This window comes from Pan paniscus, chromosome 1, assembly GCF_029289425.2.
Source record: "Pan paniscus chromosome 1, NHGRI_mPanPan1-v2.0_pri, whole genome shotgun sequence".
NCBI classification, from domain to species: Eukaryota; Metazoa; Chordata; class Mammalia; order Primates; family Hominidae; genus Pan; species Pan paniscus.
This window is the reverse complement of record NC_073249.2, coordinates 42,308,739-42,320,344: the sequence shown is the minus strand read 5'-3', so window position 1 is coordinate 42,320,344 and position 11,606 is coordinate 42,308,739. Positions and strand designations below refer to the sequence as shown.

Genomic DNA, 11,606 nt, shown 5'->3' with positions numbered 1-11,606 from the left:
AATGCACTGACTTTTTTTTAAGTTATGTCTTCTTTCTTCCCCTTCCCTTTTTTACATTCTACTTCTCTGTTTCAGACATCTGAAGAGCTGCCATGTCTGGGGCATCTTCCTCAGAACAGAACAACAACAGCTATGAAACCAAAACCCCAAATCTTCGAATGTCAGAGAAGAAATGTTGTGAGTTCTGGCAGAGAGGAGGGACTGCTCTCTCTCAGCATTTTATCTTGGGAATATAGTTATAATCCTGGACTCTGCTGCTTGGTGGGAGTGATAAATAATTATTTGACATGGAAATTTAATGCAAAGTCTCCAAGGGTGGAATGTCCTGTCTAAAACAAGTAGACTTAGTGAAATGTCTGTTCTTGGGGCTTGACTACTGGTGTAGTCCAGCAGTTTCTTACTGCTTTCTTAAACTGAATCTCTGTCTCCTGGGATGTTTGCACACTGGCTTGCTGATGGAAGTTAGAACTAACATTATTGTACACACAATGAGTAAGGCACAGTTGCAGGTGCAGGAATTACTTGGAGCTGGTAATGTTACCAGCTTTATCTGTTGGGCTGAGTTTTGGGAGAGTGCTGCTCATTGTAGAAATTGCAGATGGGAGCCAGTGCTGCTTGGTTTCCTTCCTACAGGCCTGAGGGGAATGAGCCCTGACACTTGGCTTCTCACAGTGTCTTGGGCATCTTACTTTCTCACAGGTTTAGCCTTTGTACTTTGTAAACTATTTTCCCTATAGGTTCATTTTTTTGAGGACAGCTTTCACATGAGCATTTTCATTTCTATGCCTGTCTTTTAGATAGAAACAGCAGGAGGGTTTGCGAGGAGATGAAGCATCATTTCCTGTCCCCATGCATCTGTATTTCTAAGCATCATAGGCTGCATAGCTTCCCAAAAGATCTGGGACTCTGTTCCCCACACATTTTGGGGAACTTCAAGGAATGCTAACTCTTGCCTCTGCTTCTGGATGGCACCATTCCTGCAGAATCCTGTCAGTCAGTTCTTCTCACTTCAGTGGTTATATATATATATATATATATATATATATATAACCAGTTAGTCAAGGAATATATATATCTCAGCAGGTGGAAACAGCCGACCAGCATGAGACCGGGAATTATCTCATGTTCAAAGCTTTTCCCAGAGCCTCGACCTTGATGTCATGCCCTTGTCAGTTTCATGATTGACAATGATAATCTCTCTTCACCTAGCACCCATGGAGCCTGCTGGACAGAAGCAGCTGGCTGGATGTGATACTGGGGTTGGCAGAGTTAGGGTCTACAATTAGGGTCTCTTTTCTCTGCCAGGGCAAGAAGCCAGGTGCTAAGGGCAGAATACCCCATGAGAGATAACTAGTATAGCATGATGTTTGAGTATAGCCTCTGGAGTCAGACTGCCTGAGTTTGAATCCCGGGTTTATGATTTCTTAGCTCTTGGACAAGTTGCTAGTTCTCTCCGTGCCTCAGTTTACTCCTTTTAAAAGTGGGAGTACTAACAGTGTCTCCCCCAAGAGTGATGTGAGGATTAAATGACTAAATGTAGGAAGGCGCTTAGAAGAGTGTTGGGCATATATCTAATGTGTGTTATTTTTCACAGGTGACTCAATCTGCCTGTTGTATTTATTCCTGAAATGTTTATATTGAATCATACTCAAATGCTGTATTGGAAGCTCACTATTTAAAAGAGGGCTGTGAATAATTATTTTTTCAGTAAAAAATGTTTTCTTCTCTTATTTGACAATATTGTAACCCAGATTTGGGGATCTAGGATGCACCTCTTACAGGGAGGTACACTCATGTTACTAGGGTGCTTGATCCAAAAGAGAGCTGGGGCTGGGGGGCAGGATTGATAATTGTGGGAGTCTCTGACTACACGATGCCCTGTGTCAGTCCTTCTAGCTTTGCTTTTTTCTCCATGGTAGGAATCTCTTCTACCTGCTTTCCTAACTCTTCTGTAGTTCCTTTGCCTTGAGGGCTTTCAAGTCAGGGAAGCAGTAATCCCTGGTTTCTTTCCTGTCTTCTAGACTCTAATTCCTGCTCTGGGCTCTAATCTCTTTTTTTCCATACTCTAGTTTCTCTAAATGCCTTTTTCTTCTCTAAGAAGAAGAAGGTGTCCTAAAGCCACTGTGATTTATTTACCCTATTCTCTCCTCACGTCACAGTCGGGCTGTGAGACTGTTGCAGACATAGTCAAAGGAGAAAATAAAGTTATGAGTATATGTGTTAACTTACTTCCTTTTCCTCTGCTATAGAGCTGTACTTTGGAGCTGGTTCACCTGGCAGCTTAGTGTTCACATCAGCGGCTGCTTTATTAATAGCTTAACCGTTGTTCCCTTGCTGCTCATTACACCTGTGTTGGCTAACTTTGACTCCGGGAAGTGACTGGGCTTGAGGATTTCAGGGCTGAAGAATGACTTTAGGGAGCCAAAACCTCCGAAGGAGCATTACTGGGACTTCAACTGCTCCAGGGATGGGGCGAAGAGGGGCTACTGGCCGAGGTGTCTTTACGGTGCTCAGAGGACTGGTTTCAGGGCTTATGAAAGCAGAAATGGAGGGCCGGGCGTGGTGGCTCACGCCTGTAATCCCAGCACTTTGGGAGGCCGAGGAGGGCGGATCATGAGGTCAGGAGATCAAGACCATCCTGGCTAACACGGTGAAACCCCGTCTCTACTAAAAATACAAAAAAAAAAAAAAAAAAAAAAAAAAAAAAATTTAGCCGGGCGTGGTGGCGGGCACCTGTAGTCCCAGCTACTCGGGAAGCTGAGGCAGGAGAATGGCGTGAACCCGGGAGGCAGAGCTTGCGTGAGCCGAGATCGCGCCACTGCACTCCAGCCTGGGTGACAAAGTGAGACTCCATCTCAGGGAAGAAAAAAAAAAAGCAGAAATGGAGAAATCTACATGCTTTTTTTTTCTTTTTCTTTTCTTTTTTTTTTTTTTTTTGAGTAGTTCTGGAACAGACAAATTCTTCCATGTACCTTTCCCTAAATACAAAAGCAATGTATGTTCATAAAAAATTCAAACTACAGAAAGGATTTAGAAAGCGAAAAGTAAAAAACTCCTGTTTCTTCTAAGTTTGATTCTTCTAGACATCTTATTCTGGTATATCCTATTAATAAAGGTAGGTTCATATTGTTCATATTCTGTTCAGCTGCCATTTCCTTTTTTATTTTTTTAAACAAGTTACTGTCTTGTGGACATCCTTTTAATGTTGATAAATGCAGATTTACCTCATTCTGCATTGTATGGATATGCCAGCTTTCCACGGATAGGCATTTAAATTGTTTCCAGTTTTTCATCATCACAAAGAGTGCTGCAGTGACCATTCTTACATGTACACCTTTGCACATTTGTGACAGCAACTTTTCCTACAGAAATAATAGAAAAGATAGACACATTGGAAATGTTCATCAGTATTACTAGTTTGCTCTCCTGAGAAGTTCTATATTGTAAGCTGTTTTCAATATTTTAAGATATTTGATGGAAATTGGGCAGCATCAACTATAGCCATAGTGGTTAACTGAAACATCAGCTTTCTTAGTGTTTGACCGTAGTTATATGAACTTGGTTATTTCATGCGTGTCAACGGGCAGGAGATAATCAGCAGTTCTGACTTCTGATGAATAAAGATAAAATGTCACTAATGAAACATGCTTTATGGGCAGCATATTTCTAAATATTAGGCCTCTTTAGAGCCAATAAAAGAAGACGACCTGGGTCTTGAAAAGGCTGGGAACCATTGCTCTCCTAGACCATCCTTCAGGATTAGAATGGAGAGCAAGTTGTGTTTACCATGAGGGTACCTTTGTCAAGTGCTGACATGAGGCACAGGAGCTGGCAGCTGGGACTGAATGGGCAGTCATGAGATCAGGAGACTGGTCAGAACCCTGACCTTGACTGTCTATTGTGGGACCATGGGCAAAGCTCTTAATTTCTCCAGGCTTGAGTTTTTCTATTTACATGAGGGAAGTTATCAAGTCCTCATTTTTTTTGTAAATCTTTTTTTTAAATACATTTATTTATTTATTTTGAGACTGGGTTATGAGACTGGCTAATTTTTATATTTTTAGTAGAGATAGTGTTTCACCATGTTGCCAAGGCTGGTCTCAAACTCCTGGGTTCAGGCGATCCACCCACCTTGGCCTCCCAAAGTGAGGATTACAGGCATAAGCCACTGCGCCCAGCCTCAAGTCTTCATTTTATCTAAGCAAGTTTATGAAAGGAAAATGAGTTTAAGTTTGAGAAAAGGAGTTGAACCTGGCTTAAAGAAGGTGGAAGAGAATTTCAGGATTGAAACAGTTTTCCATTGTCTATCAAGAGATGGGTTACATTGTCTCTGAAATTAATCAGGTGGCAGTGGCAGGTGGTTTTGTTTTTTAACAGGCAGGACAGAATGTTCCTACTTTTGCCAGTGTGGTAATTTGAGATAGGAAGTGTGGTTTAGTTTTGTACTCCAGAAAATGAGAAGCCCTGGTTGTAGCAGGTGTGCTTAAGTGTATTCTGGACAGAGGCGAGAGGTGCGTTGCTGGAGGGCTCTTGGGAGGTCCCAGTGGATGCAGTTTTTTTTGTTGTTGTTCTTAGCATTCTCTGTCCACATGGGTAAACAAGAGCAGCTGGTTCCCTGGTTGCCTTCAGAGCAGCTCCCAAGTATCAGTTCATTTTAAACTTTAGGGAGGGTAATAGGACCTTCGGGGGAAGTGCCTAATGGGCTGGAAGGTGCAGACAAAGCAGGCCTAGAAGTGCAGGTAATGAGCCAAATCATGGGGGATTGAGAGCAGGCATTGAGCCGAGTTGGAGAAAGTGAAGACTCAGGGGATTTTACTACTTAAACCTGAGACAGCTGATCCCATGCAGAGGCTATCTGCTTGTTAGGGGCCAGTGATCAGGGATTAATGGCAGCTGAGGCTTCAGGGTACAGTTTGCTTGCCTTTAAGCTCCCTATTTGAACACAGATGAAAATCACTTATGTTGCTCCTTTACCTACCTTGGAGGGGCTCCTGCTGAGACTCGGGAATTTTCCATGTGTGCAGTGGGTAAAGGACTAAAAGCCAAGCCCTCTGACCCCAGGTCTGGGCCTCCATTTCTCCCTCCTCACCAGTAGGGTCACTCTGAGTACTTCTTGCCAAACACCCTTAGGAAACTTTTCCTTCCGAGGGTGGTTCTCTACCTGGGCCCCTCCTCCCACTTCTCCATTGAGATCTTTCTACATTTATTTCTCAAAAAATGAAAGTCATATTTCCCATCCAAGTACCTCCATTTTACAGAACTGTTTCTTAATCTTACAAGGTCCCTTAGTACCAGGCAGAGGGGCAGCCGCAACTTGCAGGGCACCTTCTGGGAAGCAGTGGTGGGAAGTGGGAGGTGAAGGTATTTCTTCCTTTTTCCTCCATCCTGTGCAGGGCCTTCCCTCATTGGAGCCGGCAGAGCCTGAGCTATCCCAGATGACCTCAGTGTGGTTTTTGGCCCCGGGACAGTGGCCGGCAGCAGTTCAGGTCCTTCTCCCACCTCTCCTCTGCAGCAAGATGGGCCGGGAGGAGCCAGCCCCTGTGAGCAAAGTGATGAGGAACCTCTTTTTATGGAGAAAAGCTGCAAGGAAGCACAAGATCTGTGTTCTTGTGCCAGCTGTACCCTTGACTCATTATGTGTCCCTAGACAAGTCACCTGTCCCCTGAACATGTAGTTTGCCCTGCCTGTCCAGTGAGACTTATCTCTGCAAATGAGCATTCCTGAAGTAAGTTAATTTACTAAGGAAGGGTAGACTGAGGACTGTTAATGCTTCTCAATTGTCTTGCTTTTACGTGGGCCATGGTGGCAGATTGGCCCTGATGCCCTTTGTGGGCTGGCTCTACCCTGAAGCTTCCTGAGGTCTATTCAGAATGTGTATCAAGTAAGCTTTGCCAACTCAATCTCACTATGGTTTAGAAATTCTGGCTTAAAGAGGAGCTCATGACCTGAGTGAAAAGGCCAAAACAGCTTGAGGCAGGGCTTTTTGCAGTGGGCAAGCTAATTCTTGCCCATGGTTCTGAAGGGATGAGTGGGATCCTGGAGACAGAAACTCTGTTGGACCTATTATAGGAGCCAGCTCAGTTCTGCACTGGTAGAATCTCCAAGCATTAGACCTTCCTTCACGGCTCTGTCATTTTTATATTTCTAGGCATTCTTATGTTAAGGATGATGTCATTGTTACTTTTCTTTCTTTCTTTCTTTCTTTGAGACGAAGTCTTGCTCTGTCGCCCAGGCTGGAGTGCAGTGACGGGATCATGGCTCACTGCAACCTTGAACTCCTGAGCTCAAGCAATCCTCTTGAGTAGCTGGGACTATAGGTGCACACTCCCACATCTGGCTAAGTTAAATATATATATATACACACACATATACACACATATATCTTAAATATTATATATTTAAGATATATATTAAATATCTTAAATATTATATATTTAAGATATATATTAAATATCTTAAATATATATATTATATATATCTTTATATATATCTTTTTATATATATATATATATTTTAAGAGACAAGGGTCTCTCTATGTTGCCCAGGCTTATCTTGAACTCCTGGCCTCAAGTGATCCTCCCACTTCAGTCTCCCAAATTGATGGGATTACAGGCATGAGCTGTCATGTCTGGCTGCAGCATGGTTATTTTCTTTCTTATCCTTGCTACTTTTTTCCTCTTTCCACCTTGGGTACTGCAGTGAAGACCTCAGACATGTGGGAAAGGCGTATCTTGGTTTGGGCATTTTCTGGAAGCCTGCATAACCTTTTAACTCTATTTCAGGAGGCCTGCCTGATATCGCCTTATTTATCTTCCCAGACTTGCTGAACCTTTGCTCCACAGGTTTATGAAGATAAAATGAGATTATGACTATGAAGTTCGTAGCTCAGTGTATAAACCTTACTAGACCCCAGCGGGGCTGGGTGCCTCACGCCTGTAATCCCAGCACTTTGGGAGGCTGAGGTGGGTGGATCATGAGGTCAAGAAATTGAGACCATCCTGGCCAACATGGTGAAACCCCATCTCTACTGAAAATACAAAAATTAGCTGGGCATGGTGGCGGGCGCCTGTAGTCCCAGGTATTCGGAAGGCTGAGGCGGGAGAATCACTTGAACCTGGGAGGCGGAGGTTGCAATGAGCTGAGATCACGCCACTGTACTCCAGCCTGGCGACAGAGTGAGACTCCGTCTCAAAAAAACAAACACCAAAAAACCTTACTAGGACTCTAGTCATTTCGTTTTATTTTGTTTCATTTCCTTCTAGCATGGGCCTCCTACATGACCAACTCCCCGACTCTGATCGTTATGATTGGTTTGCCAGCCCGGGGTAAAACCTACGTGTCCAAGAAACTAACACGCTACCTCAACTGGATTGGAGTCCCCACCAAAGGTAAGTGTGGCTCATTCCCTAGGAAAGACAATTATTAGTTCCTGGGCCTCACAGGTCTCTGGGAGACTTATTCTTCCTGGCATCAATGCTATAGGGTGCTTTTGGCAGAAATAGCAGTTTCTTTCTGGTTTACTGGAGTTATTCTCTATTCCCAGACTTGTCTCCTCCTGGCGTGGGTGGATTGGCCTAGTTTTGAGGGAATGCCTTTGATAGGACTGTTAAGATTTAGATGAGCATAGGGCTGTACCTTTTCAGAAGCCTTACATGGACATCATCTTATATAACCCTAGCAGTGTCTCTGTGAAATAGACAGAGTGGCTGAGGAAATTGAAACCTCAGACAGCTTAAGACTTGTCCAAGGTCTAGAAAGTCAGGGCTTGAACCCAACTCTTTTGACTCTTAATCTGATATTGTTCCCAACCTACCATGCTGCCGCTTTTTTCATCCCCTTGGTCACTCCGACATTAGGCCAAGAAACAAATCCCATTTGGTGGGGCCATCATATTATTTTGCTGCTGAAGGATTTGGGTGTCTTCTACAGTGTTTAATCTTGGGGTGTATCGGCGTGAAGCAGTCAAGTCCTATAAGTCCTACGACTTCTTTCGGCATGACAATGAGGAGGCCATGAAGATCCGCAAGTGAGTCTTATTTAAGGCCTGATCTCCAGGTCAGCTCTTTCTTGGCCGTCATGAGACTTGGTGTGACAGGGCTTGGTTTCATCTCAGTAAATATCTTATGGGGAAGTTAAATGGAAGTTATCTGATGGGCAAGTGACCTTGGGCTAGGGTGGTCAGAAGAACAGGGCTCAGGGTGATTGATACCTGTGTGCTTGTAGGAGAAGTCTAAAGAGGGCTAAGATCTGTGCATTGGGGCAGGGGCAGGAGGGGGTTATAGGATGGTGTGAAAACCCTCAGTGAGAAAGTTGAAAGATCTAGTTAGAGAAAGGTTTTGAACAGTGGGAAACTAAGTGGGCAGGGATGTGACTTCTGTAGCCACCCAAATGTTTGTGTCTCTGACTGTTTGAGCTTAGCTCTCCTTGCTGGTTTCATTTGCTCTTATGGCAGACAGTGTGCTCTGGTGGCGCTGGAAGATGTTAAGGCGTATCTCACTGAGGAGAATGGTCAGATTGCGGTAAGCTTTATCTGCTGCTTCTTCTTTCTGGTCCCCACCCTTGCAGCAGCCTGGCTACCCAGCCCCACCTTGAGTCTGCCCTGGTGGGGTTCCGTTTCTCTGTTCCTGCTCATTTACCTTGTGTACTTTCTTCACAGGTGTTTGATGCCACCAATACAACCCGGGAGAGGAGGGACATGATTTTGAACTTTGCTGAACAGAATTCCTTCAAGGTAGGATCTGACTCCATGCTGGAGGAAAAGGGATGAGTAGAGGTGGGGAGTCAGGCTACGGGCATGGATCTCTCACTCTAGTGGGTGAGGATAGGATGGGATATCTGAATCTCTTCTCTCAGAGCATTCCCCCAGTCCTTGAGTGTTTTCATTCAGGTCCTTTCTCAGACTGTTAGCCTGTATGTTTGAGGCCCAGGGGCTGTGGTAAGAGCTATGAGGAGGACTTGAGGGCCACTTTCATGAAGAAAATCCTGGGAGATGTGGTGGCTGGGTGGGGTAGATGAGCATGTGCTCTTAATTAACAGCCTGGCATTTTTGACTTGCTTATCACTGCCTTCTCTCCATGGCCAGGTATTCTTTGTGGAATCCGTCTGTGATGATCCTGATGTCATTGCTGCCAATATTCTGGTTGGTGACACCCCTACATATCATCTCCTCTTCACCTTTTGTGCTGTGTGTGTTGTGGGGTGTGTGTGTGTGTGTGTGTGTGTTGTTGGGGAGGGGTGTTTTCGTAATGAAAGAGAGAAATAGACATGTTTAACATCACAAAGAGATCTTTTCTATCTGCCAGAGCCCCATCTGGCACTTCTACACTCTTCTCTTGGGAGAGGAAACTGAGGCTTTAAGGAATCAAGTAAGAATTAGCTGTTGAATTGAAACCAGGGTTTAGGTTGTAGGATTCTTGGCCCTGTGCTCTAGGTATTATCTGGATGTTGAGACCTAGATGTTGGAATAGATCAGCCGGGCACGGTGGCTCATGCTTGTAGGCTCGGCACTTTGGGAGGCCGAGGCAAGTGGATTGCTTGAACCCAGGAGGATCACCTTAGCCTGGGAGGTTGAGGCCACAGTGAGCCGTGATTGTGCCACTGCAGTCCAGTCTTGGTGACAGAGTGAGAACATGTCCAGGGAGGTTGAGGCTGCAGTGAGCCATGATTGTGCCACTGCAGTCCAGTCTTGGTAACAGAGTGAGAACATGTCTCAAAAAAAAAAAAAAAAAAAAGAATAGATCAGACTCTTCATTTCAGGACTTACCTACAGGAAGGTTATCTCCCCAGCAATTGTCCAAAGTTCTCGTCAGTGTTCTATAAATTGAGCTCCTTATTCCCTGTGGGGTCACAATGTAAGCCAGTCCCCATTGGATGGGTTGTGCTCTGCTGGACCGAGTAGATATCTGAACATGGTCTTATGCAGGTGCTCTCCCAGCCGTAGGAACTTGGGATCATCTGAGGAAGAGGCATCTGGTCCCAAGTCAGGCACTGGGGTCATGCACCCTATTCTGAGTGGTAATAGGGAAACATTGGAGCCTGTTCTGTTTTCTCAGGAAAGTACATAAAGGGATTGGGGCCCAGGAGCAGCTTTGGCTGCGTGACTGCCTCTGTCCTTCAGCCAAGTGCAGGCACATGACTCCCCAGTTGTCTTAACTTTTTTGGTTGCCAGGGTCACAGGACGGGGCGGGGCGGGGTGGGGGGTACTCAATGAGTGGAGTGCCAATGTTCCAGTGAAAGGCGACATTTATGGACTTCTTTTTCTTTTTTTTAGCAGTGGCTATTTGTAGGACTGTTACGAGCAGACCTCTGATGAGGCCTTTACTGGTTCCTATGATTTCAGGAGGTTAAGGTATCAAGCCCTGACTATCCTGAAAGGAACAGAGAGAACGTGATGGAGGACTTCCTGAAGAGAATTGAATGCTACAAAGTTACCTACCGACCTCTTGACCCAGACAACTATGACAAGTAAGGTTTAAGGCCATGGTTTGAAGGGCCCAAGGCAAAGGTCTCATCTGGGAAAATAACCTTTCTCCCTGAGTTCTCTAACTTCCTTCTGATAATCTAGATCTACAGTGTTAACATCATCCCAGAGAAATAAGGTATGGATTTGTGGCTTTTATGTGGATTGCATCTTGTACATGAAAAATTGAAGTGGTTGGTTTTGTTTTGTTTTGAGACAGGGTCTCACTCTGTCACCCAGGCTGGAGTGCAGTGGCAAAATCAGGGCCCACTGCAACTGCTGCCCCCGGGGCTCAGGTGATCCTCCCACCTCAGCCTCCTGAGTAGCTGGGACCACAGGTGTGCACCACCATGCCCGGCTTTTTTTTTTTTTTTTTTTTTTTTTTTTTTAGTAAAAATAGAGTTTCCCCATGTTGGCCAGGCTGGTCTTGAACTCCTGAGCTCAAGTAATCCACCTGCCTCGGCCTCCCAAAGTGCTGGGATTACAGGTATGAGTCACTGCGCCTGGCTGGAAGTGTTTTTTATCATCAATTTTTTCTCTCCAGTCTCTAGAGCATGATTTCCTCAATCTCAGTATTATTGGCACTTTGAACTGGGTAATTCTTTGTTGTAGGACCTGTCCTGTGCATTGTAGGATGTTCAGCAGCTTCCCTGGGCTTTGCCCGCTAGATGCCAGTAACACCTCCAAGCTGTGACAACCAAAATGTCTCCAGACATGGCAGATGTTCCCTGGGGGACACGGTCATCCCTGGTTGAGAATCACTGCTCCATATCTGAATGGGGGTGTTGTAGGATACCCTTTGGAGATGTGTCATCAGTTTCTAAAGTTTATATATATTATATGATATTTTACATATATTAATGCTTGTGTGTATATCATGCATATTATAGCATAACATATATATTACATATTGCATATTTTTTATATCTGTCTCTCTATCTCTGTCTATATATATATAACATGCAAAGCCCTCAAGAACATGCCTGACTCAGAGAAATGTCTGATCAATACCAGCTGTTGTTACTATGGAAGCATTTGTTGGCAGTATGGTGTAGACTATAGATTAACTTGTCATGTGTGAGGTATATGAGCCATAGCAAAACCAAGTCCATGTTGAAGAAAGATGGTGTACACATGGAAATCTGCA

General features: G+C 44.6%; 1 protein-coding gene across 8 annotated transcripts in view; it reads left to right on the top strand.

Moving 5' to 3' along the window:
- PFKFB2 (6-phosphofructo-2-kinase/fructose-2,6-biphosphatase 2) overlaps positions 1 to 11,606 on the top strand; it is a 28,658-nt gene that overhangs the window by 2,299 nt on the left and 14,753 nt on the right. For all 8 annotated transcript variants that reach the window (XM_055108831.2, XM_003822903.5, XM_034945577.3 and 5 more), the window contains exons 2-8: positions 76 to 177; positions 7,263 to 7,388; positions 7,930 to 8,026; positions 8,453 to 8,519; positions 8,657 to 8,731; positions 9,083 to 9,139; positions 10,340 to 10,464. In XM_055108831.2, the coding sequence (XP_054964806.1) occupies positions 93 to 177; positions 7,263 to 7,388; positions 7,930 to 8,026; positions 8,453 to 8,519; positions 8,657 to 8,731; positions 9,083 to 9,139; positions 10,340 to 10,464 (632 nt within the window). In that variant the 5' untranslated portion in view covers positions 76 to 92. The remainder of the gene's footprint in view (positions 1 to 75; positions 178 to 7,262; positions 7,389 to 7,929; positions 8,027 to 8,452; positions 8,520 to 8,656; positions 8,732 to 9,082; positions 9,140 to 10,339; positions 10,465 to 11,606) is intronic.